Source organism: Manis pentadactyla, chromosome 15 (genome assembly GCF_030020395.1).
Source record: "Manis pentadactyla isolate mManPen7 chromosome 15, mManPen7.hap1, whole genome shotgun sequence".
In the NCBI taxonomy this organism is placed as follows: Eukaryota; Metazoa; Chordata; class Mammalia; order Pholidota; family Manidae; genus Manis; species Manis pentadactyla.
Window position 1 is genome coordinate 82,861,686 of NC_080033.1, and position 27,239 is coordinate 82,888,924.

The 27,239-nt window shown below is 53.0% G+C and overlaps 2 protein-coding genes across 9 annotated transcripts in view; both read right to left on the bottom strand.

Annotated features, from left to right (window-relative positions):
• Positions 1-128: 128 nt before the first annotated feature.
• On the bottom strand, positions 129-4,517 carry SLC22A31 (solute carrier family 22 member 31). Its single transcript, XM_057492903.1, is given in 8 exon segments — positions 129-547; positions 1,382-1,595; positions 1,743-1,978; positions 1,981-1,992; positions 2,260-2,330; positions 2,332-2,362; positions 2,556-3,015; positions 4,041-4,517. Coding segments are annotated over 8 exon segments (1,770 nt in total). The 3' UTR covers positions 129-278.
• Positions 4,518-21,248: 16,731 nt separating this feature from the next.
• ANKRD11 (ankyrin repeat domain containing 11) overlaps positions 21,249-27,239 on the bottom strand; it is a 180,820-nt gene continuing 174,829 nt past the window's right edge. For all 8 annotated transcript variants that reach the window (XM_036924279.2, XM_036924278.2, XM_036924281.2 and 5 more), the window contains 4 exons: positions 26,048-26,146; positions 25,770-25,913; positions 24,073-24,165; positions 21,249-22,186 (listed from right to left, as the gene is read on the bottom strand). In XM_036924279.2, coding sequence (XP_036780174.2) covers positions 22,001-22,186; positions 24,073-24,165; positions 25,770-25,913; positions 26,048-26,146 — 522 coding nt within the window. In that variant the 3' untranslated portion in view covers positions 21,249-22,000. The remainder of the gene's footprint in view (positions 22,187-24,072; positions 24,166-25,769; positions 25,914-26,047; positions 26,147-27,239) is intronic.

Here is a 27,239-nt window from a genome sequence, read left to right on the forward strand (position 1 = left end):
CCCAGTGGCCTGCAGGGCCTCACTCCACCCCCAGCCCCTCTGCCAGGGCTGCTCCTGGCATCAGGGTCTCCAGCCTAGATGGGGGAGGTGGGCACCGGGAGCCCCTGCCAGCCATGGGGTGCAGTCGGAGGGAAGCGCCAGGGAGGATGCCAAGTCTTAGAGGGGTCCATCCTCCATATGTGATGGGGTGCCCAGGGCTCTCCTTTCACGTGGTGCTCTCCGGTCCTCCAGGGACACCTCTGCAGGCTCTGACACGTGGCTGTTTACGGGAGGTGTGCCTATCCAGCTCTGATCCCCTGGCTTTTGGTGGCAGATGGGGGAGGGGGCAGCAGAAGGCCCCACCAGAGTAGGAGCAGCAAAAGTGGTTGGTGTCTTGTGATCTTGGCACCCCGTGGCCAGGCTCTCGGGCAGCAGCAGGCACACAGCAGGGCAGGGATGGCAAAGGAGGCAGAGAGGATGTTGTGCAGGCAGAAGCCACGCAGACCCTGTGATGTGCACTGGTGATGGGACAGCCCCAGCTTGAGCCCCAGCCATGACCCCCCAGAACATTAACAGGGACACCCGGTGGCACCCACTGCTCCTGGGCCAGCTGCACCCTGGGTGTGGGGCTCCAAGGAAACAAAACTGAGGAAATTTGGTAGAAAAAGCTGCTCCTCACTGCCCTGAACAAACTTGCTCTTTTCATTAGAAAATTGGAACACCGTTTTCCCCCCATAATCCCATCCCTCGGGGGTGGTCTCTCTGCACCCCCACCCATTGCCTCCCAACCCCTTCTCCATGCCTGGGCTGTTGTCCATACCCTGTGTGACAGCATCCCCAGACACCCAGGAAGACATCATCTGAACTCTGGCAGTGATGAAATGGACCCTTCCCCCCAACCCCTAGGGAGCTGGGGGGCTCCGTCCCTCCATGCAGCTGGGCAGCCCGAAGCTCCCCTCATCATTGAGGGGAAGACACGTCCTGGGAGGCCAGGAGCCCAGGATTAGGAGGGACAGCGTGGTCCCGCCCAGCAGGCCTGGGGACGAGGAGAGGGTTCCATGCTGGCTGCCCCAGGGCCCGCCCTCTCCTCCCCTGCATCTCAGGGTCCCACTGGGCCTGGCTGCCCCTGCCTCTGCCCCTGCACCTGCACTGTGCGTGGCCTCAGGTGCTCTGGCTGCCCCCATCCAAACCAGATGCTCACGTGTGGCCTCCACACACAGGATCCTTCTGGCCACTGAAGTCTTTGGGTCTGTTTCTCTGGGTGCACAGTGGGCAGAGTGGAGAAGTAAAAACAGCAGCCTCACCCCCAGCAGCCAGCACAGTGCCTCTCTAGCAGCCCCAGGACGGGGGCTGATCCCAGGACCCCTGCATCGAGCAGGCCCTCAGCCTGCAGGCCCTGCACCCATCCTGGGCCCAGCAAGGAGCAGCAGGGACGCCAGGCCTATGACCAGAGCGCCCAGGAGCGGGACTGGGGGTGCCCCCAGCCATCCCCCATCAGGAGCAGGAATGTGGCGGCTGCCACCTCCAGTCCAGTCACCAGGAAGTAGGGCCAGCAGAAGACGGGTCACGTGGGACCAGGCTGCCGAGGAAGCTGGCTCTGACGCCCCTGGGAATGCCTGGGAGGGAGGGGAAGCTACGGGCCCAGCCAGAGCTGGGGACTCCGGTAACCAAACCCAAACCCTGGGGGGAGGGCGCAGACCCCTCTTAGCCCCCCTGTGCCCTCCTCTCATCACAATTGAAGCCCAGGATGAGGGCACTTATCCAGGGGAGATGGGTGTGCCGGGGCTGGGGGCTGCTCGCAGACAGCACATCCGGCTTTGTGGCCATAAACGATGCCACCTCTCCCCTCCTCCAGCGCCCAGGCCCCCCCTTCTCCTTGGCTGGGGCATTGCCAGAGCTGGGGAGTGCAGCTCCTCCGAGCGGTCCTCGGGGGCCCCACCCCCAGCTTCTGCAGAGCACCACAGGATCTTTCTGGCTCTGGCCAGCTGCCCCTGTGCCATAGCCAGCAGGGCACTCAGGGAGCAGGGCTGGGAACCTGCAGGGGTGGGTGAGGATGCCTGAGGGTCCTCCTTGCAGCGTTGGCAGGGGCCAACACCCCCTCCCTGGACCCAGGGGCACAACACCATGAGGCTTTCTGTGTCCCTGCCCCACACCCATGGGCCTGGTGCCACATGGAGGTGCACAGGGAATAGCACAGGTGGCCTCCACGGTGGCCACAATGGTCTCCCACCACACCTACCCCAGAAGGGCAGCCGGAGTCCCCTTGCCAAAGTGCTCGACCCTGCAGAAGGCGCCAGTCCTATGGCAGCAGGGCCAGGCCAGACAGCAGAGTGCCCGCCACCGAGGAAAGGAGGCCCCACAGAGACTGCCAGGCGGTGTGGGGGTCATGCAGCTCCGGGTCTGAGCACACAGATGACCTGAGGCCCAGGGCTCCTGGGAGGGCTTCCCTATCCAGGGCTGTGGGGACCAGTCACCAGCCTGCCCAGGAGCTGGACCTCTGAGGCCAGCACATGCAGATGGATGCTGGCTGCTCCAACATCTGGGCTTGCCCACAGACTGCAGAGCTCAGAGCAGACAGTATGCCCCCTGCCTTCTGAGAAGTACCCTCAGCTCGAGTGCCAGCCTCCCATGCCCCCTCCAGCAGGGTTGGAAGCCTAGCCTGAGTGGGCACCCCCAGAGCACAAGGACGTGGGAGGGCAAGGGAGACCCCCACCAAGGCCCCCCTGCCACCCTGTGAAGCAGGTGCAGAACCAGCAGGGTGGGTATGCTGGCAGCCAGGGCCCTGATATCCCCCAGGCCTGTGGCCAGCACCAGGGAGGCCACGAATCCAGCTTGGCAATCAAGCCTCATGGATGCAGGCCAGGACCCTGAGGGCTGGAGGAGAGGGCAGCGGAGGCAGGAGGGATGGGCAGCGCCCCACCGGTCACAGCTCATGCCCAGGGGGACACAGCCCAGCAGCCAGCAGGAGTGGTTCGCCTGTTCCAGGGGAACCTTCCGGCCATCTTCACGTATGAGGTTCCACTGCAGGGACACCAGTCACCTGTCGGCCCACCAGGAGCCCCTCCCTCTTGCTGGAGTTCCCAAAATATCAGGCTGCAAGGGGAACCTAGAAGTTCTCTCCAATTCCTCCCTGGAGAGAAGGGGAGACTGAGGCACAGAGAGGGTGAGGGATTCGATCAAGGTCACACAGTGTGGTCACCTCACTCTGGTGGTCTTCTCATGGCATTGGAACAATTCCTGGTCTGAGTCCTGGGGGCAATGACCTGGCGTCCTAGGGACACCCACAAGGAGCCCAGGTCTGGATTCTGTTTTTCAGTGGGTGAGGGCTCACCCACTTCTCTCCTGCCATCACTCTGCCACCAGAGCTGGCCCTTGGCTGCCCTGAGTTCCCACCTGCTGTGGGAAGTGTCCCCGCGCCCCACCCTCACCTGTCCCTTGCCTGCCCATCTCTAGAGCAGCTCCCAGTCAGGCTGGAGGGCTGCGCTCACTCGCTTTTCCCAGCCGAGGGCCCCCACCTCCCCTTAGGGTTCCTGTGCCTTCTCAGCAAGCTTACGTACCATTTTGGGTCACACGACATCAAGAGTTTTTATTTTAAATTCTGGCCCTGAAAGCGGATGGCGCTGTGTGAGGTGGAGCAGGACAGACGGGTGGGAAGAAGCCCAGCCAGCTGCAGGGCCCTAGGCAGGCCTGGCAAGGGCGTGCCAACCCTGTCCCAGTTTCCCAGCTGAATGCCCTTGATTCAAAGCTCCCTGTCTTGGAAACCTGTCTCAAAGCCTACACGGCCCAGAGCCGCAAGCTGCTCAAAATGCCCGTGGCCCTGGCGTGAACTCCACGCCCCGCTGAACACCTGGCGTCCACCTGCTCCAACCTCCTTCCCCGAGGCGGCCCGCCCACCGTGCGCCTTAGAGTCTGCCTTCACGCCTGGCAGTCCGCCTACTTGGGCTTCTGCTGCCCCATCAGGACAAGGCAGGAGGGCGCTGACCCCCAGATGAGAGCCCCAGTACACCAAGGGCAGATGAGCAAGGGGAGATGGAGGGGGGACGGGAGAGGGGCACGCGCACCTGGGTGACTGGGCTGCGCAGCAGCCACCGCGGGGTCTGGCCGGCAAGTGGGGCGCGCACGGTTCGGGGAGTACCGGATCCGAGCCCATCCGCCCCAGGACCAGGAGCAACGAGGTGGCGGTCAGCAGGCGCCGGGTCCGCCAAAGCCGCCCGACGCGCGCAGCGCCCCACGCCTCTGCTATCAACCGCGGCATAGGCGCGGGAGCGGATCTGAGGGGCGGAGCCACGGCGGGCGGGACTTCCGGGGGCGTGGCCTGCGATGTGCCTGCCGGACGGGGCCATAGAGGGCGGGGGCGCAGGGGGCGGGCCCACGCAGGACAGGGCAGGTGAGGGCTCAGTCCTCGGGGCCCGTGATCGGCGTGGCTTGGTTAACGGGGGTGTGGCCATACGGGCTATCCTCGTGGGGGTGTGGCCAGGCGGAGAAACCTCGCGCGGAGGCGTGGCCAGAGAGGCGTCCTTGTGCGGGGGCGTGGCCATACGGAGTACTCTAGTGCCGCGGCGTAGCCAGGGGCGGTCTCGCGTGGGGGCGTGACCAGAGGGGCGCCCCCGGGGGCGTGGCCAGGCGGGTGTCCTCGCATGGGGGCGTGGCCCGGCGGGGTATTCTCGCGCGGGGGCGTGGCCAGGAAGCGTCCTCTTGGCCCCGGGAGGCCTCGGCCCGGGTGGTGATCACCGCGGACTCCGGCGGGCAGGCGGTGTCTCAGGCGGACCCCGGCGTGGGGTGAGAGGCCTGGGGGCGCTGCGGGATGCGGGCAGCAGGGCGCCTGGGGCTGTGGCGCGGGCGGGGGCACGGGGAGCGGCGCGGTGGGACTGCATTCCTTTCATGACAGATACTCCCTACAGCTGAGCCTTGAACAGGGGTGGCTTGAACTGTGCAGGTCCAGTTATAGGTGAAGGTTTGTCGATAAATATGTTGGAAAATTTTTCGGAGATTTGCAATAATTTGAAAAAACATTTTTTTTCTCTAAGAATAGGTAACGTATGCAAAATGTGTGTTAATGGACTTTATGCTACTGGTAAGGCTCTGGTCAGATGTAGGCTGTTCATAGTTAAGTTTTTGGGGAGTTAAAAATTATATTCACATCTTCACCAGAGGTCAGCCTCCCTAACCTCCGCATTTTTCAAGGGTCACTGTGGATGGAGATGTCGTGTCCTGTTGACCCATGCATTATCTGTTGGTGGGCATTCGGGCTGTTCCCACTGCTTGGCTGTTGTGACCCGAGCTGCATGAACATATGTGTGCAAGTATATGTTGAGTTCCTATCTTCAGGTTTTCAGGGTGTATATACCGAGGAGTGGAATTGCTGGTTCTTTTTGAGGAACCGCCCACCAGTTTTCATAGTGGCTGCCTATTTCACATCCCACCAGCAGTGTATAAGGTTCCAGTTTGTTCACCTCCTTGCCAACGTTTGTTATCGTTTCATTAGAAAAAAAAAAATCCTAAACAGAACTCTCAGATGTGAAGCATCTTGCATGGTTTTGATTTGCGTTTACCCTGGGGTTAGTGATGCCGAGTATCTTCTGGGCTGGGTGGCCACGTATGTCTTTAGAGAAATAAAGGTTCAAATCCTTTGCCCATTTTTTACTTGGGTTGCATGCATTTTTGTTATTTGTAACTGCTCTTTACATACTCTGGATACCAGGCCTTCTCAGATTGGTGATTTGCAGATACTGCCTCTCATTCTGTGGGTCTTCTCTTCACCCTCTTGGTAGCGCCCTGGGACACACAGAAGTTTAATGGTGAGGGGGGGGTCAATGAATTTTTTCCTTTATGCTTGTACTTTTGCTGTTAGATGCAAGAAACCATTACTAAATCCAAGTTCACGACTTACAGGTGTTTCCTCCTAATGTTTTATATAGTTTGAGCTCTTAGATTCAGGGCTTTGACCCAAAATGAGTTGATTTTTGTATGTGGTGTGCAGTAAGGCCTCAGCCTCACTGTTTTGCCTGGATGCCCAGATTTCCCAGCACCATTTGTTGAAAGACCTCTTCCCTTCCCCCACTGAATCATGTTGGCATGTCGGCAATACCGACTGCATGGCTAATGTCTGGACACTCAGTTGTGTTCCTTTGCCCTCACGACAATACCACCCTGCCTTGATAACTACAGCTTTGTAGTGCATTTTGAAATTGGGAAGTGTGATAGGGATTGCATTAATCCGTAGAACACTCTGGGAAATGTTGCCATCCAAGCAGGAGTGAGGCTCGCAGTCCTTGGCACACAATCTATTCTTCTGTTTATTTAGGTTTTTTGTTGTTGTTTTTTTTTCAGAAACATTTTGTAGTTTGGGGTATACAAGTCTTGTACGTCCTTGATTGAGTTTATTCCTAAGTATCTTAATCTTTTTGGTGCTATTGTTAAGTGGAATTCTTTTATAAATTTCCTTTTCAGACTGTTCATTGCTGATGTACAGAAATACAAGTGATTTTTTAAAAGACTAATGTATCCTACAACTTTGCTGAACTTTTATTAGATCTAATGTTGTGTGTAAGTGGATTCTTTAGGATTTTCTACATGTAAGATCACGTCATTTGCCAACAGAGATTGCTTTACTTCTTCCTAACTGGGTGCCATGTTTTTCTTTCCCTGCCGACTTGCTCTTGCTAGGAATTTTGGTACGTACGGATGACAGTGGTGGAAATGGCTGTCCTTGCCCTGTTCTTGAACTTAGAAGGAGCACTTGCAGTATTTCACCACTGGTTATGATATAAGCTCTGCATTTTCCCAAACACCCTTTATTACATCAATGTATGTTCCTTCTATTCTTATTTTCTAATTGTTATCATGAAACGATGTTGAATTTTGTCAGATGCCTTTTCTGCACTGAGACGACTGTGTGTGTTCCTTTACTTCTGTTAATGTGGCATCTCACCTTGACTGATTTTTGTATGTTGAACGACCCTGTATTCCTGGGGTAAATTCCACGTGGTCATGGTGCATAATCATTTTAATATGCTGCTGGATCCAGTTTGCTAGTATTTTCTCAAGGATATTTTTATTTATTTTCATAAGATACTCTTCTGTCGTTACTGGGCTTTTTTCTTTCGATGTCTTCAACTTTGTTATTAGGGTTATGCTGGCCCAGTGGGTGAACTGGGAGGTAGTCCCTGTTCTATTTGGAAGAGTCTGGGACGAACTGGCATTTCATGTTCAGAGTTCACCTGTGAAGCCATCTGGTCCTGGGATTCCGTTTTGTTAGCCAAAAAATAAAGCATCAGGTATTTTACCAGCACAACGAGAACAGCAGAGAATTGCAAGTTGGGACCAGCAGCAGGGCCAGAACCACAGCTAAGACTGGAGGACAGCGGAGGAGGGGACGAGGGCTGTCCGAGCAGAAAGCCGCCCTGAAGGAGCCCGGAGCCCCGCGCGGCGGGGCGCCAGTGGCGGGGCTGTGAGGGCCTCTCATTGGCTGGGCTGTTGCCGGGGCGGTGGAAACGCCTCCCTCTGCTGGGTGGGAAAGTGCGCCCCCTGCAGGCCGGCAGGCGCCTCGTCACGAGGCTTCCCGTGATCAGTTTTCATACTTTCTTGGATGTTCTGATCACTGACTCAGTCTCTTTACTTGCTATGGATCTAGTGGGTTTTCTATTTCTTCTTGGGTGGTTTTGGTAGTTGACATATTTGTCCGTTTCATCTAGGTTTTCTAATGTGCTGGCATTCGTCTGTAGTATTCTCCTGTCATCCTTTTTTATTTCTGTAAAATACATGCTAACCTTCCCTTGTTCACGTCTGATTTTAGTAATTTGAAAATTCTTTTTTTCCCCCTTAGTCTACATAAATAATTGTCCATTTATTGATCTTTTCAAAAAACCAGATTGCCTTGTCGATTCTGTTGTGTTTCTATTCTGAATTTCATTTATCTCCATTCTAATCCTTACTATTTTCTCACATCTACTGGCTTTGGGCTTAGTTTGCTCTTACTTTTCTTGTTCCTTAAGGTGTAAAGTTACTGATTTGATTTGTTTTGTTTTTTTAGTATAGCAGGCATTTGCAGCTGTAAGTTTCCCTGGGACCACTGCATTTGCTACATTGTGTACATTTTTTCATTTTCTATAGTCTCCAAATATTTTTAACATTTCCCTTGTGATTCCTTCTTTGACTCACTGGCTATGTAAGAGTATGTTCTTCAATTTCCACATATTTGGACTTTTCCACTTTGCTTTCTGTTACTAGCTTTTAACATGGGCAGGAGTGGGAGATGGCAGCTGCTCCAGACAAAAGGCTGGAATTCACCTGAACTCGCCAGCCTCGACACCAGCTGGGATCAGTTAGATCCCGGGGTTCTGAAATCCCGAGGGCAGCTGTTCCGGCGGAGGGCGGGGCGGATGCCCGGAGCTTCCTGCTCTGTCTTCTGCTATCTTCCCCGCACACTTTTTGTTTGTTTGTTTATTAAGGTATCATTGATACACACTCTTATGAAGGTTTCACATGAAAAACAATGTGGTTACTACATTCACCCATATTATCGAGTCCCTCCCACGCCCCATTGCAGTCACTGTCCATCAGTGTAGTAAGACCGGAGTCACTACTTGTCCTCTCTGTGCTGCACTGTCTTCCCCGTGACCCCCCACACCATGTGCACCAATCATGACACCCCTCAATCCCCTTCTCCCTCCCTCCCCACCTGCCCTCCCCCCTCCTCCCCTTTGAGAACCGCTGGTCCCTTGGAGGCTGTGAGTCTGCTGCTGTTTTGTTCCCTGGGTTTTGCTTCGTCGTTATACTCCACAAATGATTCCCCACGCTGTTCTACCAAAATTTAGCATCTTATGTCTTCATTCCTGGTTGTTATGATTTAAAAAGGTTAGATAGAGCCCAGAGCTCTGAAAAGGCTGAGAGAGGCAGTTCTGTCCGTCTGGTCACTGTTTTCAGCGGAGCGAGGGGATTTTGGAATTCCTGCCTCACCATTTCTGCTGATGTCACTCCTGTGTATCTGTTTAAGGAACTGTTTTCCAATCGTGCCGTGTTGCTCTTCCACCCTGAGTGCTCCAGAATGACAGCTCCTCCGTGTGCCCGGCACACCTGGCGGGTGCAGCGATGCGGGCTTTTCCTACGTATAACGATAACGTGACCCACAGCAGTAATAGTAGTCTGACTCCAACTCGATTCCAGTGTGTCTAAGCATGTGGGAGGGGGTCTTCCCACCGTAACACCAAGCAATTCTGCAACACCAGCAGGGTGTCCGAGAACCCAACTCAATTCTGACGCTATCTGTCCAGAGCCAGGACCAGATTCCCCAGGTTAAGGGCTCCATCCTACAACCCTGCCCTCTACCCCCGACTCCAGATGCTGGTACCCCCAACTCCAGATGCTGGTCGCAAGCCCCCAGCAGTTACCTGCGCTTCTGGCCTACTGGCTACAGACTGGAGGTTCCCACGACCTCCCCCTTAGGTTTAATTAATTTGCTAGAGTGGCTCACAGAGCTCAGGAAAACACATTTACCAGTTTAATAAAGGAGACAAGTTAACAGCAAGATGAAGAGAGAGACTGTAGGGGAAGTTCCCAAATAAAGGGGCTTCTATCCTCCTGAAGCTTGGGGCCTGGCTCGGCAGGCATCAAGCAAGGCATTCCTGTTCCCCGAGTGTAACTGAGAAGCAGGGTTCAAGAAAGCGAGCAGCTCCTCTCAGAGGGTTTGGTGAGGGCTTCACTGCAGAGTCATGATTGACTAAGTTATTGGCCACTGGCTGATTCTGCCTCCAGCCGGTGCCCTCGGGCGGGGTCCAAAAGTCTCTCATTAACCAGACGAGACACCCATTTCACCTTTAAGACTGCAGTGTTTTCAGGAGCTGTGGATGAAGACCAAATATATACCTAAGAGGTATACATGTGGTCTTACAAATGACCAAATACCTGTTTCTTCTGACTCATTGTATCACATATGGTTGGGTTATAGACTAGGAATTTCAGCCGTTCTGTTAAGTGTGAGGTAGTAGCCCCTCCTCCTCAGTTTGCATGTTTGATTGCACTGCTGGTATACAGGACAGTGGATTGATCTTATTTATATCCAGTAACTTTTTTAAGAATGCGTGGCCTTTCACACAGGCAATCATATAAACCCTTTCTCTTCTTCCCTAAAAATCTGGGTGCCTTTCATTTATTTTGCTGCCTTGTCGTAGGGCTAGATTGAGCCACATTACAGTGAATAAAAGTGAGCGGGTGTGTCCTTGTCCCGTCCCCGGACTCAGGGACAAAGCCTGTCTCACCATTAAGTGGGGTCCCAGCCGTTGGTTTTCCACAGATGCCTTTTCTGGGGCGAGGAAATGCCTTTTCAACCCAAGTTTGCTGAGAGTTTATTTTTTTAAGTCCGAAGTGGATGCTGGATTTTGTGAAAGCTTTTCTCTGACTATGTATAGATAGGCACTTTTATACTGCTGTTAATACGGTGAATTACATGGACTCTCGTATTCCTGGAATAAAGCCTTCTTTGTACTGGTGTGTCATCCTTTTAACATGTCGCTACGTTTGATTCACTAAAATATATGCATAGAATTTTTCTCTTTATATTCGTCCCAGACAATCGGTCTGTGGCTTTTCTCTCTTTGTCTTTGCGTCTTTTTGGTGTTAGGACGATGCTGGTTTTGTGGAATGAGCTGGAAAATATTCTTCCCTTTTCAATAGTTTTGGAAGATTTTACATAGAGTTTTTATTCTGTCTTCCTTAAATGTTTGGTGGAATCACAAGTGAAGCCATCAGGAGCTGGAGGGTTTGTTTGTTTTTTTAATGGAAATATTTAATGCTAGATATTCAGTGTCTTTAATAGAACTACTCAGGTTGCGTATTTACTTGGGAATGAACTTCCCCAATCTGCGTCTCTCACGACGTTTGCACATTCCATTTAAGTCGTTCAATCTATTGTTACAAAAATTCATAATATGCGTTCACTATCTTTTAATATCTGGAGAACCTTTAAGAGCGGAGTCACCCCTCTCATACCTGGTATTGGTGACTTGTGTATTTACCCTTATTTTCCTGGACAGCCCGGCTAGAGATTTCTCAAATCTGTTGATCTTACCAAAGGACCAGATTTTGCATTTCTTCTTTGATCCATGGGTTTTTAAGAAGTGTATCATGTAGTTCCCAAATACTTGAAGATTTTGAAAGCATCTTTCTATTATTGCCTTGTAATTTAATTCCATTACAGATGAGAATATGTTTTGTATGACTTGAATCCTTTTAATTTGTTGAGAATTATTGTATGACCAAAGTATGGTATATCTGGGTAAATGTCCCCTGTACTTGAGAATAATGTGTATCCTGCTTTTGTTGTGAATATTAAGTTACCGGGTGCGTTTGGTGGTGGTGGTCAGATTTACTACGCCCTTGCCGACTTTCTGTCTACTTACTCTGTTATTGAGAGATGTATTCAAATCTTTGACTGAAATTATGGATTTGTCTATCTTTCCTTGCAATTTTATCAGTTTTTGCTTCATGCATTTTGGAAATTGGCATTGGCCGCATAGACATTGACGACTGACTGTTAAGTGCTCTAGATCGATGGACCGCTTTGTTATTAAGAAATGGCCTTCTTATCCCCTGTACTGTTCTTTCCTAAAGTCTATCTTGTCTGATATTAAAATAGCCACTGTAGCCTGCCTATTTCATTTCATGGATTGAACAGATAAGAAATGTGAAGTAATTTGGGTTCCTAAAAGGAAATTTTGAATTTTTAAACTCCTTTGATTTTGCAAAATAGATCTGCAAACTCCACAACCACAGTCTCTAGCTTTCTTTTGAGAAGTTGTAATGTGGTACAGCTTTTTAAAATGTGTCTGTGTTGTTATATTTAAAATGTACTTTTTGTAGGCAGCAGGGAGCTGGGTCTTTGTTTTCAGTCCAGTCTGACACTCTCTGCTTTAGGCCGATGTTCAGAACAGTCCTGGGCATGTGGCTTTGGGAGGGGTTTGTCTTCTACTTGTCCTGTCTTGTTTTTTTTCTCCCTCTATTTCTACCTTTGGGTTAAATTTTTTATGATTTCATTTTATTTCCATTGTCATACTAGCTAAAACTTTTTGCTTTGTTCCTCTGTTCTTTGCCTGAGGGTTTCTGACACATGGTGGTTAAGTACATCGCTGGCCCCTCCCTGCTGTGCTGCTGGCGTCCAGTTTGACACGGGCTGTAACCCACACACAGCGTTGCTATTATTTTTTAAACAGGCAATTATGCTTAAAGAAATACACACAATAAATCTTCCCCATTTAACCACGTGGGTAACAGTTGTAAAGATCTTCATCCCTTCACCCAGGTACGGAATTCTGCCTGAAATCGTTTCCCTTCCGTCTGCCGGGCTTGTAATATTTCTTGTAGTCTGGGTTTGCTTCAGATTATTTTTACTTTTCTGTTACATAAATGTCTTTATATCACATGTTTTTCTTCTTTTCTTCTTACTGCATTAAAGGCGGGAGTCCCATCCCCACAGCGCTTTCCACCCTGTAAAAACCCAGCTGTAGGTTTTAAACATTTATCTCCCCCTTCTTCCTCGTCCTGAATCTCTGGAAACCACTGTGAGGTTTTCCGTCTCTGTGACTCAGACGACCCTGAGCACCTCACAGAAGGGGGATCCGCAGCGCCTGTGGTTCTGTGGCCGGCGTACTTCACTCAGCCCCGTGTCCTCGGGTCCAGCAGTGTCGTGGCATATGCCGGTTTTCCTTCCTGTTGGAGGCTCGGTGACATTCTGCTGTCTGTACGCACCCCGTTTTCCTTATCCGTTCATCTGCTGGACGGCCAGGTTTGTCCCATGCGTAGCTGTTGTGAATGATGACGTGACAGGCACAGGTGCACGGACACCTCCCGGAGGCCCTGCTTTTGGTTCTTCTCCGTATGTGTGCAGAAGGGGAATTGCTGGATCCCATGCTGTTTCCCTGTTCTTCACGGCAGCTGCACCGTTTTGCACTCCCACCAGCAACAGTGCACGGGGGTTCCAGGGTGTCCACGTCTTTGCCAGCACCAGCTGCTTTCTGTTATTTTGATAGTAGCCATCCTATCAGGTGTGAGGTGGTATCTTGTAGCTTTGATCTGCATGGCCCTGGTGGTCAGTGATGTGCAACATCTTTTTAATGTGCTTCTTGGCCATTTGTGTATCTTCTTTGAAGAAATGTCTATTCGAGTCCTTTGCCCATTTTTGAATTGGGTTTCTTTTTGCTTAGTTTTAGGAGTTCTCTGTATGCCCTGGACATTAATCCCTAACAAGATTTATGGCCGCAGGTATCTTCTCCCGTTCTGTGGGGGCCTCTCCACTCTGCAGATGTTGTCTTTTGATGGAGGACACTTAAGAATTTTCACAAAGTCCCATCTATTTTTCCTCTTCCTGCCTGTTCCTCTGGTGTCGTATCTAAGAAGTCATCGTGAGATCTGGTGGTGCAAAACTTTTGCCTTGTGTTTTCTTCTAAGAGTTCTAGGGTTTCAGATCTTATGTTTAGGTCTTTGATCCATTTTGAGTTAATTTCGGTATGTGGTTTTTGGTTAAGAGGCCAGCTTCATTCTTTTGCATGTAGATACTCGGTTTTCTGAGCACCATTTGTTGGAGAGACTGCCCTCTCCCTGCTGAATGGGGCTGGCACCCTGTGGGAAATCATGGGACCACAGATGTGAGGGCCCTGTAGTCGGTCCCGCTGGTCTGCACGTCTGTGTGATGGCCGAAACACACAGTTTTGATTACTGTACCTTCGGAGTAAGTTTTGAAATCAGGAAGTGTGAGCCCTCCAGCTTTGTTCTTTTTCAAGATTGTTTTGACTATTCTGAGTCCCTTGAGATTTTTATATGAATTTTAAAATGGTTTTTCTATTTATGCAAAAAAAAGTCCTTGGGTTTTTTGATAGGGATTGTGTTGAATCTGTAGATCACTTTGGGTGGGGCTGACATCTAACACTAGGCCTTCCGGTCCGTGAACGTGGGACGTGTGTCCATGCATTTGCATATCCTTTAACTTCTTTCCATGGTATTTTGTAGTTTTAATTATGTCTTTCTTCTCCTTGGTTAATTCCTAAGTACTTTATTCTTTGTGATGCTATTTTATTTATTTTTTATTAAGGTATCATTGATATACACTCTCATGAAGGTTTTACGTGAAAAACATTGTGGTTACTACATTAACAAGTCCCCCCCATTTGCAGTCACTGTCCATCGGTGTAGTAAGATGCCACAGAGTCCCTATTTGTCTTCTCTGAGCTACCCTGTCTTCCCTGTGACCCCACACACACCATGTGCACCAATCATGATACCCCTCAATCCCCTTCTCCCTCCCCCCTACCTGCCCTTCCCCACCCCTCCCCCCTTTGGGAACCACTAGTTCATTCTTGGAGGCTGTGAGTCTGCTGCTGTTTTGTTCCTTCAGTTTTGCTTCATCCTAATGCTCCACAAATGAGGGAAATCATTTGGCACTTGTCTTTCTCTGCCTGGCTTATTTCACTGAGCATAATGTCCTCCAGCTCCATCCATGTTGTTGCAAATGGTAGGATTTCTTTCTAGAATGGCTGAATAGTATTCCACTCTGTATATGTACCACATTGTGATGCTATTTTAAATGGAATTGTTTTGTCATTTCCCTTCCACATTTTTCATTTCTTTTTCTTTAGCTTTCAGTAGTTTGCTTGTTTTTTGGGGTGTGGCATTCTTTGGGTTTATGATTTTCAGGATTTGCTCTGCTTCTTGAATCTATAGGTTTCTCTCTTTTGCCTAACTTGGAACATTTTTCAGCCTTTCATTTCCTCAGGCTTTCTCAGCACCATTCTCTTTCTCTTTGTCCTGGGACTCCAGTGACATGAATAGAACTTTGTTCATGTCTCCCCGGGACCTGAGGATCTGTTTAGCTTTTTAAATCTTTTTCCACTTTGTACCTCGGATGGATCATGTCTGCTGCTCTCTCTGCAAGCTCAGTGGATCCTCCCAGTCTGCTGTCAAGTCTGTTTGGTGAGCGTTTCAGTTTGCTCACTCTATTTTTAGTTCTAAAGTTTCTACTTGGGTTTTCTTTTATCTTCTATTTCTTTTATGACATGTTCTGTTTGACAGTAGTTTAAACAATGTTAGTGATTGATTCTCAGGAACATTTGCATAATAGCTACTTAACATATTTGCCAGTTAACCCCACTAGCAGTGCCACCTCGGCATGGCATCTGTTGACAGTCTTTTCTTGTGTGACTTGAAATTCTTATGATTTTCATATGCTGTAGTTTAAAAAAAAATTTTTAATTGTATCCTGGACTTAGGAGATCCTGGGTCTTGTTTAAAAACTATAAAAATTGTTGCTTTCGTTTTATCAGGCAGTTCACCTGGGTAGAGTCAGGCTGGGGGTCCCAACCTGCCCGCGGGCTATCATTCCAGTGTCGTCCGGCTTCTGGAGACTTTGCGGTGCTCTTCTGCCCTGTCCCAGGGGCGCAGCGCCCAGTGGCCATCTGTGGTCTGGGTGGGATGGGCCAACTGTCTGTCCTGGGGTCTGTATGTGCTGATTAGCAATTAGGAACAGATCTCAGCATGTCTGCCTGGGGCTGAACCCTGGGCTTAAGCCCCCCGTAGAGCCCACTTCCCTGAGTCCCCCTCTCCCCGGGGCCTCCTGGTTCTCTTTCCCCGCCCTTCCGCCCCCCCGTTTTGATCCTCTGGGCAGAAAGCGGGGCCTCCAGCCAGCCCGCCAAGCCATGAGCTGTGTCCGGGCCACACCCGGGCCCGTGGACCGGAGGCAGGGAGGGGGAGGCAGCCCGAGTCAGCCTGAGCGTCTGGGTCTCGCAGCCGCCCTGGGAAAACTCTCTCTCCTCAGTCCCCCTGCTGCTGCCGAGCTGCCCGGACCTGGGACCCTGGGACGGGAGAGGCTGCGGGAAGAGAAGCTGCTGCCTCCACACTCACTTGCAACACAGTGAGTTCCCTTTTCACACCTCCAGCCAGACACAGAGGTTTTCTGCCAGTATGTGCCGCAGTACATACTTGGTTTCTGGCTGCGCCAGCGCCAACCAATTCAGGCTGGGTGACGCTGGAAGAAGACGGTGACCCGGCTCCGGCTCACGGTCCTTCGGAGCGTGGTGCCTCCCTGTTCCACGAGCTGTTGTCTGTCTCAGTCCTCAGCCGGCTCAGCCCTGCGTTCTGCCCAGACTTCAGGGTTGCATTGAGCAGGAGATGGTAAATGTGTGGAACCTGAACAGCCTCACTTCGTGGGTGACTTACACCTCGAGCTGCAGTTTGGGGGCCCTGCTACAGCCCCTCCCTGTTGTGCTGGGTGTTGACACACCCCTGAAGACACCCTCTGCCCAGATCCTGCCCTGGCTGCCTTTGTTCAGGGGGTTTCAGTAGCTCTGTTGAGAAAGTCTCTCGCCGTCTCCATTGGCACCCACCCCACACACTTCCTTTGCTAATTAGGTGGTGTGTTAGGTCAACTCTTTTTCTGCCAAATTATCTCAGAAGTGTTTTCTCATTTCCCTTGTAATTTTCTCTGTGCTTATTTAAGTGCACTATTTAATTTCCATATATTTTCGCATTTCTTGAATTCCATTCCATGGTGGTTGAAGAACACCGTGTTATCTCGGTCCTTGTAAATTTACTGAGGCTGGAATTACAGCCTATCATATGGCCTTTCCTCTAAAATATTCCATGTCCTCTTGAGAATATATTCTTTGCCGTTGTGGGCGGAGTGTCCGCAGACGCCCTGCTGGTCTAGAGTGCTGTTCAGATCCCGTTTCCTCATTGACCTCCTGTCTGCTGTTCTACCCATCGTGAAAGGCAAGAGCAATGACGTCTCCAGCTGCTGTTGTTGGCAGTGCAGTTCTCTTTGATCTGCCAGTTTTTGCAGAGTCTCTTACAGGCAGCATTGAGTCGAATCATAATCACAACCCCTTCTGCCAGTCTCTGCCTTTTAACAGGAGAGTCTGTCCCATGCACATTTAAGGTACTGATTGGACTTCTTACTTTGTGCTGTTTCTGTCTTTTTTTCCCTCAGTTACTCCATTACTGCCTTCTTTTGTATTAGATGTATTTTTTCTGGTATTCCATTTAAATATCCTTGTTTCTTTTACTGTATTTTTGAGCTATTAAAAAGATTGGTGTGAGGATTACAGTTGACAGGTTACAACCACCTGGCTGGATGACTAGTAAGAGCCGGGGTGACACATAAAATGGTTAATAACCATCTTTCAAGTACACTTATCATGGTGAGCTTTCTGGAACGTGTTTAATTGTTCAATCACTGTTGTACACCTGAAGCCAATATAATATTGCATATCAACCATATTTCAATTGAAAAATTAACCCTCTTTCCTCCCCTTTCACTCTTGCAGGGCTTCCCTGACACTCGGCTGTGCGCTGCAGGTCCCTGAAACTGCTCGCTTCGCTCCACCCTTTGTGTCCTGTCACTCTGACCCTATCATCTGAATTAACCTGCAAGTTTGCCGATTCTTCTGGTCATTCGAATTTAGTTGTGCTTTTCAACTACAGAATTTCCGTTCTTTTAAAAACAATTTCTTTCTTTACTGGTATTCTCTATTTGGTGAGACAGTGTCTCTCTTTCATATTCTTTAGACATAATTTCACTTAGTTCTTTGAGCAAAATTGATCAAAGCTGACTTTTAGGTGTTACCTAGTACATTTAACATCGGGGGCCTCTGAGGCTGTATATGTCCCTTTTTCTTTTTTCCTGTGTATGGGTCATGTTTTCTGTTTGGCGTATCTCCTAACTTTCTGTTTAACAGTAGACATTTTAGATAATACGCCATGGTGACCCAGGAAGTCAGATTCCCGTTCCCCAGATCTCTTTCTGCTGCTGTTGATGGCTTTCCTGGACTAATTCTGTGAGGTCTGAGTTTCCTGTGGTGTGTGGGCAGTAAAGGCCTTTGCTGCTCATCTGATGACTGGACAGAGATTTCCTTAAAAGCCTTGTCCAAGAAGTCTCAGACTCTGCCCAACGGTTCTTTGATATTCTGGCAGATTCAGCTCTGTTAGCCTTCACCTCCTGCTTCCAGAGGCCTAGAGGGTGTTCTGTTATCTCCTGAGCAGCACATAGACTTTCTGTGTCTCCTGGAATATGTCGGGGATTTAGGAGCACCCATGGGCATCTTACTTCCAGATCTTCTATTTTGTGGCCAGGCTTGTTTGCCCCTCCTGGCATCACCCTGTCAGGCAGCTGTGATGTTAACAGTTGACACTGGCTGTTTTGACAAGCCCTTTGGGAACAGGGACTTTCCAGGGAGCGACAGGTCAGATGGCACAGCGCCCAGAGGTGGGGGGCATCTGAGGAGCTCCACACCCAGCCCGACATCTCTGGCGGCTACAAGGCTTCTGGTTTTCAAGGCTAACATGGAACTGGAGAGAGGACTGGAAATATGGAAACTTAAATGACAAAGCTCACCGCTAAGATTCAGCTGTTTTCTTGATAAGCGTTCTTGGATTGTAAGAAGGCTTGGTTAACTTTAAGAGCTCTGAGAAAGTTCATGGGTCCCCCACCCCCATCCCACCCCCGTTCTCACTGCGCCTGTGGGACGTTCAGAGGTGCTCACTCTGCGATTCTCGAAGTGCTGCCTCACTTCCTGTCGGACGAATTAACCTACTTTACATTCCCCACTTCTCAGAGGTTCTGATGTGCTATATAACCACCTTCTCTTTACCAGGATGACTTTTAATTTGTCATTTTCCCCATCTCTCATTTTTGGGGGATTTTGGCTGGAAAGTAATGGCTCTGACTTGGCATCCTGTGCTATATTTTCAAAAGCATGTCCATAAATATCATTCTGGCTTCCTGAGGAAATGGAGAAATGTCTTCCATTTCTTTTTTGTAAAAAGCATTTTTAAAACAGTGAAATATAACAAAAGATGCCAGAAACATACGCTCTGCCCATTGATGATCACAAAGCAAACACTGGCGGGGTCAGCTCCATGCAGCTCCACGCGGGACTGAGGACTCGGGCATTTTCCCTCTTCCTGAACTTCAGGTAAGTGGACTCACACAGTACAGACTGTGTACGTACCTGGCTTTTTAATCTTCGTTGTTCAGTGGGGACGACTCTGCCCCTCAGGAAGGTCTGGCCAGGCTTGGAGGTGTTGATTGTCACAGCCCAGAGCCCCCGCATCAGGGCAAGGACAGTGCTCCGTCCTGTCATGCATGGGACAACTGGCGCCAAGGTCTAGAGGCCCTGCTGTATGTAAGGCTTATTTTAAGCGGCATTCACTGCTAGTCTTTGGCTGTTACACATAAGTCGGGCACACCTGGTCTGTTACGTGTTCTGTGCCCATCAGTGGGGCTTGTGGGGTTCAAAGCCCAGCTGTGGTGACAGGCGGCCCAGTCCTGCGCTCCTGTGCTGGGTGGGGGATTTCCTCCCAACTGGATTTGGCTTTTCCAACAAATGAGAACCTGAGGAATTCCTTCCACCGTCCTGTGTAGCCAAGTCCCCCAACATAAGAGGGAGGAGCCTCTGGGAGCAGAGCCTCCTGCCCCTCTTGTCTGCCGGGGAGGTGGGTGTGGGCGGTGCCAGGGAGCACACACCCAGGGGCCTGTGTGCTGCCGTGGCTCACACGGAGTCCCCTCATCCGGCCCGGGCCACCAGCGCGCAGCCCCAGACCCCCTGCAACTGGGATGTGCCCAAGGCTGCCTTCCCTGCAGGAGGAGGGAGGCTCATGGCTCTTCCTGGACATGCCTCAGCTCCCCCAGGTCGCAGTCTGCACTTAGCTTCTCTTTTTCTGGAAAAGCCCCTGCTTTCTTTCATCTTCTCATCCGGGATACCCTGCCAGGACTCTGCATCCAAGCAGGTTCACTGGCCCAGGTGCACCTGGGGACTGGGGGTTCATCTGGTTTGTTTTGATGCTAATAAGATATCGAGAGCCTCCGAAGGCCAAAGGGTCAGGTAGTGTCTGCAGCGGCCTTGTGTTACGAGGGTGTCAGCACCCACTGTGTCAGAGGCAGGACCCCCCAGCCTTCCCAGGGGCTGCCTGATACACCTGCAGCTACAGGCTCTGGCGGCCAGGAGTCTGCAGACCAGGCACAGCTCTGAACTTGACCCCTCAAGCCTAGACCCTGGATTGGGAGCAAAACCGGACAGAGCCTTTGTTCTTAGAATTTCCTGCCCTGCTGCATCATCTCTACCCCAGAGCAGAGGGCGCCCATCACTGGTTGCTGTGGCAGAGGTTTATGATGGGGCAGTGCCCAGTATGTACAGACGGGCTCAGCGGCGCTGCTGTGGGGCTGCCATCTGCAAACACCACAGAGGCCAAGGGGTCCTGTGTCCTGAGGCTGCTGGCGCTGAGCCCGCGTGAGGACAGTGGCAGGTGAATATACACTGGAGGGAGAAGCAGGGCCTGAAAGCACTGTGGCGACAGTTCTGGGGTCTGTCAGGAAAACTCAGGCCCAGAATGCACCCTGGAGCTTCGCTGTGCCCTCTCTGGTCCCCCACCCACACCAGGGGGAGGATGGTCACAGGATACCTCCAGCAGGGACACACTTCAGGCAGGCTGCTGTGTGTGGTTGGGGCACCAGGAGCTGTGCCTGGGGACACTGGGGGTGTGCACTGGGTTCTTATTCTGTCCCCACCCAGTGCAGTGTGCTCTCCCAGGATGTGGGCAAGGCAAAGGTGTGCCCCACTTCCTGCTGCCTGGGCCTGTCGCCTCCATGCCTGCAGGCCCCTCCAGTACCCTGGGTGTGGGCGAGCCGGCTGTCTGGGTGGGACGGGGAGGAGAGCCACTCCAGGGGCCCGACGTGCCGTCCACAGCACCACACGCCACCAGGTGGGCTCGCCCCCTGCCCGCTCGGGGTGCAAGCTGGCCCCTGCCAGGACGCCCTGGGCTCAAGCCTCCAGGTCTTGTCCTCTGAACTGTTGTTCAGCTATTGGGTTCTTGAAGCGGGGACCCCACGCCAGCTGCAGTCCGTTAGCAGTGCAGGTTGGCACAGGGTCACCTACAAACAGGCAGAGCTGGGGAGCGAGAGTTGGCCAGGCCCCAGGGCATCCCTGTGGGCCTCTGGCACCAGGGCCTGGCCCTCTCTTTGTGCCCACCCTTGGCCACCTTCGCAGAGAAACCTCAGCTGTCTGCTTGGGCCGGGATGTGGGGACTTGGCTCCTTCCTGCCATGGGCTGAGCAGTGGACGATGGCCCCTTGATCCCTAGTGAGGGCAGGAAAGGACAGAATACGATTTGTTTCAAAATTAAAAGCTACTAATTTAGGAGGACGGAAAGCTGCAGATGGGAGTTTTTCAGTGGCCCTGCCCTGCTGCCCACACGCCAGCCCTGCCCGGGAGGGGCTGTCATGTACAAAGAGCATTTAGTTAATTTATTTATTTCTTTACACATAACTGAAGTGATGTTACAGTACATAAGTTATTTACAACTGTGCAGTAATGTGTTGCAAAATAAATTATCTAGAAGGCAGCAAAAGTACATTGTGAATGTGTATAAAACTGTACAGCTCACGGTACACTTTTTATATGATTATTGGCTCTGTAGTGTTTCAAGTTATGTTCTCAGAAAGAGAAACAAAATGCCCAAGAATAAAGGAAAAAAATATACAAACCACGTGGATTTGACTCCATTAAAAACACAATCAGCTTGTGTTCCTCAGTGGCAGGGGGGTGGCGCAGCCAGGCCCTCGCCCAGCACAGCGTCCCAGACCCAGTCTGAGGCCATCAGTGGCCCTGTGGCTACAGGGCGGTGGACTCTCTGCCCTCCACCTGGAGGTCACTGTTTGTGGGTGGACACCTTGGTTTTATTTTTAGTTGATCAGAATGGAACAAGAACTTTTAAAAACACACTCTGTTCTGCAGCTCCTAAAATGCGCGTGCAGCTAGCTGGCTGGAGACCAATCCTGAAGCCATCACGTCCACGTCCCTGTGGTCTTCTTGTCCTCCTGCAGTGGCTGCCATCAAGGAGCTGTGCTCCAGGGGGCAAAGCACGGGCTTCTCCCTGGCTGTCCCCACCCGGGGGACAAGGTCTCCCTCTGACACCCAGACTCGGCAGCAGTGCTGGGCAGGTGCACGTGGCTCTCGCCTGTGTCCCAAGTGGCGTCCTGCTGTGCATCAGGCTGGCAGAAGCACGAAGTCGTCGTTGACGTCAACCATGGGCACATAGAAGGAGGGCACCTCATTCACACACAGGGACTTGTGCCCGGCAGGGTCCAGCTCCTGGACCTTCAGCTGCCACTCCATCCTCTGCACGGCATTGAGGGCTGCAGCCTCATGCTGCTGCCGCATCAGGAGACACGTCTGTGTGGAAAACAATGGGTGAGGGGGGGCGGCGCAAGACCCCGGCCCACCCCCAGCCGCCCCGTGAGGGGATGGCCCGGCTGAGCCCTGGCTGCGGCCCCTCGCACGGCCCCCAGCACCGTACCGCAGCTGCCTGACCCGGCTCCTCACACCTGGCCGTGTCCCCTTCGGGTGTCCACACTGCCCCTGCTCTGTGCCCCACCCCCATGGTTTCACACAGCATCTGATTAGGATATCAACTGCTTCCTTTTCAGTTTTTTACTTACAGTGGATCTAATTTATAGCTGGTGACACTGGTTTCATCTCTATTTACACAGAAATTATGCCTTTAAAAGTGCACTTTTTAAAAAGGGTCATCTAGGGCCTGGTGTTAAGATGGTTGCTCTTCAGGGGGCATGATTTACAGGCCCTAAGGGACAGGAACGGCTATAGTTAGTATACTGCACACGCATCTCATATTAAGTAGGTAGAAAGTTGATGCCTGACCAGATCCCTGAAAGGGGAGGCAGGCAGCTGTGGGTCCGGCTCAGTCTGGAGATAAAGCGTGGCCAGGAGGTAGACCACACTCAGGGCTAATGGCATTTGACAACATCATGGTGGCTGTGGGAAGACCGTCTTTCTCAGACATGTGCAGGTGTTCAGGGTGGAATCACAAGGTCTGACTGGCTTTAAAATGACTCCATTTAAAACAAGTGTGTTCGCGGGAGGACTAATGGCCTTCCATCCTCAGTCCTTGGAAATGGCCACAGTGCAGCAGCCATGCCTCCCCGTCTCAGCACGTGCTGGACCCTCAGGATGGGCTCAAGCCCTCGACGCACTGAAGTGCTCGGGTGCACTACGTGGAGGGGCACGCCCTGCCACCCTCCACCTCCGGGTGCCAGACTTCATCACTGAACTTTAACTGACAGGCTTCCGTCCGACTGACTCTTCCAATGAACACGTTTGTCCCCATCTCTGAATTTTAAATGCCTGAGGTGACCTTGTTAGGCTGTACGGCCGAAACACCGTGAACACTGGTCGGTAACAGGCCCAGGGCCACAGTGTGGGGAGGCCCAACAGGAGCCTGTTTATCTTTGATTCTGAAACAAGTGGCCACGGTGCCCTTCTGTGCAGAGTGCCTGTGTCGTCTCCGGGGCGCGGCCTCTATACGCTGCACTGATTTCTTGTTCTGTCCACCCTTTATCTCGTTGTCTTGTATGTTCTCTGCACATGAAGAAGCTCCTAATTCTTCCTTTCATAGGGACGTCTCCACTGCAGTTCCCCGCAGGCTCGGAGGGCGGGTGGGTGGGAAGCCACGATGGTGCCTCTGCACACCGGCACCTGTGTCACGGCCGGACTGGGATGCCACGTGGGCTCATGCTCTCTGCGCGCACTGCCAGGGCACCCTGGTCCCGGGTCATCGAGGTCAGGGCCCCGGGTAGGGTTGGGGGCTCTGGGCCCCTCCACAGCTCACAGCCCTCAGGAGTGGCACGTATAGCCACAGGCCCTGCAGCTTCAGGAGGCACTGACCTCCGGGCATCAAATGTAACTGGCGCGTCCCCATCAGCACGCATTCTGGTTGGTGACAAGGGCTTGCTGCTTACTTGCTATTCTAGCTCCCACCCCTCCTGTGGCCTGCTGCCCCAGTCAGCACATTGGAGCAGAGGTGATGGGCGCGAGCTGTGGCCTTTGAGGAGGGCTCAAGGTGGGGTCCCACAGAGGCCTGACCACCAGCTGGTGCCAGGAGCCGCTCCCCACACACCTGGACAGGAGGGAGGGCACTCTGAGGGCAGGGAGACCTCAGCTCCTCAAAGGATCAGCTGGACTGAGTGTCAACCTACCACCTTTAAACTCAGGGCCCAGGAGCGGCCCTCAGGCCCAGGCTCCCGTGGTGTGGGTGCGCTCACCTTCATGCGGTCATACTTGTCGTCCACATCCTGCAGCCAGGAGATGAACTGGCGGGCGTTGAAGCGGTCACGCACCGACTTGTTCTCATCGCCCTGGGGGAACACCGAATGTGGGCGTTTGACAGGGCAGGGAGGCTCGGAGAAGGCAGGCCGCACAGTGCTCAAGTCCCCAAGTGCTGCAGTTGTGTTTGGGATAGACAGCCCGCCCCTCCCCAAGTAGCTTTGATGACGCTCCTGGGAGGCTGCGTGCAGTACTGTCTGTAATGGAGCCACCCGGGGTTGACGTGGGGCCCCAACAAGGGCTTCCCACATGTGCACTATGATCCGAGGGCAGGAATGGGGTACCCTCTGGCCTCTACCATGTCCTCAGGATTCACATGAAGGCACATGGTAAAGCCAGCGATGGCATTTGCTTCAGTTTCTTCTGTTTACGAAAACAAAGCAAACTTTGTCTTTGAGAAAGCCGCAGTCTGAGGCCTGCGGTAGCAGAGGGCCAGCCTCCTGGCCCTGGCCCTGCCCCTATGCACAGCAGGGGGCTGTGGCTGACAAGCAGGGTGCCACAGGAGGGAGGCAGAGAAACTGAAGCAGGAGGCCAGTGCTGTCTGGGCTTGCTGGGCCTCTGGGAGTCAGGGTGGCCGCCGTGCCAAGCAGAACACAGGACACAGCCCACATGATCACCCGAAGGCCGAGCCCAGGCCCCACCCAGAGATACATGAGGGTAGGAGGCTGCAGCCTGAGGCCTAGTCGCTCCTTGGCATCCAGAAGTCGCTCAGAAATCCCAGGATCGGCACATTTTCTTGATTTTTTAGATGCAAAGGGCAAAACTTTCAAAACTCAACCCCTGAAGTAATTGTTTTAGTCTCCAAATATTTTGTCAAGAAATGTTCTTGTTTTAGAAAAACACCTGTTATGCACAGTGTGTTAAGTGGGCAGAGTCTTGACTATTTATTCTCACAGACTGTACGTTAAGTGAATGGAAAATGTCACCCCACTAATAAAGAAGAGGTTTTAACTAAAAACCACTAACCCACTGTACATCACCACGTGGCCAGCTGGGAATGCTGCTCAGAACTCCAGGGGTCACTGGTAGGGCAGTGAGCCCAGAGCATCAGCTCATTCCAGACCCTGAGGGCATCTGCTGTAAGGGCTGGGGCACAGGGCAGGCCCAGGATGACACACACCGTCACATGGTTGCTGGGAAAGACGGTCAACTGTGGAGTAAAACCTAGCACATCTGGCCTCTCAGACTGGAGGCTCAATGGCCCACTGTGTGCATGTTCTGCCCCAGACATGGGCACGGGCAGGTCATGGGAACTTGCAAATGCCCGAGGCTGGGGGTGGCCAGCAGATGGGACCACTCAGAGACAGGGCACTGGGCTCCAGTAGGAGCAGTCCTGCTGCCTCCACCCCCAACCCAGAGAAGGCAGGCAAGGACCGGGCTGCTCTGGAGAGCAGTCCCGGCAAACTGTGTGTAACCGCGCGCAGGCTCTGGGCCCCGAAGCCCTGCCTGCCCCGGACCGGCAGGCCCCTCCTAACCTAGGGGCCCGCAAGCCTGCCCTGACCCCTGCGGCTTGCTCACGACACGGGGCCGGGGTTTGTGGGATACAGCGTTTCCCATCCGCGGCCTGCGTGCGCAGCTGGAGCCGAACAAGCCCTTCCTGGCAAACGGGCGAGGCGCCCGGTGGGCGGCCACCAACCTGGCTCTCCAGAGGCATGTTGTAGACCTCCGAGTCCAGCAGCATGGTGCAGGCACTGAACGGCACGGCCTGGTTCGCGATGGTCCTCGCCGCCCTGCAGTGCACGCGCAGGATCTCCTGTTCGCAGGAGACGATCAGCTTTTCCTGCAGGGGGAGCTGGGTGAGCGGAGGCGGACCCGGGCCAGCAGCGCGGCCCGGCTCCGCCCCCGCCCCGCCCCCCGCCCCGCCCCGCCCCCGGCTCCGCCCCGCCCCGCCCCCGCCCCGCCCGGCTCCCTCACCCGCTCGATCGAGTGCTGCAGGCGCAGCTTCCCCCGCACGGCCTCCTGCTGCTTGAACAGCTCCTTCAGGGGCTCCGCCAGGGAGGGCGGGGGGGCGATCTGCAGTCAGAGGGGAGAGAGGGTCAGAGGCGCCGGGAACACTGCCCCACAGCCCCGGAGGCGCCTCCGGTCCCGCGGAAACGGCCGTGCCAGGTAATTGCGCGGGGACCGCCGGATGCCCGCAGGCAGCAAAGGTCGAGCGAAACACGCCACCGCCCGGAGCCCGGCGACGGGGGAAAGACGTCGGTGGGTCCAGAGACGGCGGGAAAGGAAGAGCAAGTCGGAGGGGCGTCCGCACTGCCACCTCCAGGCACGAAACGCACGTGCTGGGCTGTCTCATGAGACGCGCGTGGGGGGCGGAACTGGGCTGTTTATCGGCAGCTCATTTCACGTTCCCCTAAATAAAATCATTCACCCAACTGGGTTGCAGGCGCCAAACGGAACACGACTTGACAACCGAGCCAGCTGTTTCCAGGCAGTTGGCGAGGCGGCAGCTCGGCTGAGTCACTCTGGAAAAGCGCCACCTGCCAAGGGCAGTCCTGACCCAGCGCTGGGACGCGGACTCCAGGTGTGAATGGCCAGCACCGGCCTCCCTTGGGGAGGAGGTACCGAGCGAGGGTCCCCAGCCGCAGGCACATGACCCAGGACCTGGACTCTGAACACTGTCCCCCCAGAAGGGATGCTGGTGGGCCCAGAAAAGGGTGGTCACAGGAGGGGCTGGCTGGGGGGTGGGGGGTGGGGGGCCAGCTCGCAGCGGCGAGACCCCAGCAACTCACACCAAGTAAAAACGGTCATCAATGGCAGGTCGAAACCTGCGGGCTGAGGTGCCTCCAGGAGTAGACTTGGGGGGGAAGGGAAAATGGAAAGTGAGCCCAAGGCTGGCACCCCAGGAGTGACCTGGGGCTAAAGTCGGGGGAAGCAGGGCGTGCCTGGAGGAAGGGCAGGGCAGGAGCGGTGCACAGGAAGGCCAGAGCGTGGGAACACCACCAGGGACACCTGGGCCTCCATCTCAGCTGTGGGTTCTTGCCAGATGCAGACATGAGACCAAACCCGGGGGCAGGGATGCACCACAGCCCAGGAGACCCGGGGACAATGGTCGGGGACGCCCTGCGAGGGGCACACACGCAGTGCTCCCTCACCTTTCCTGCCTGCC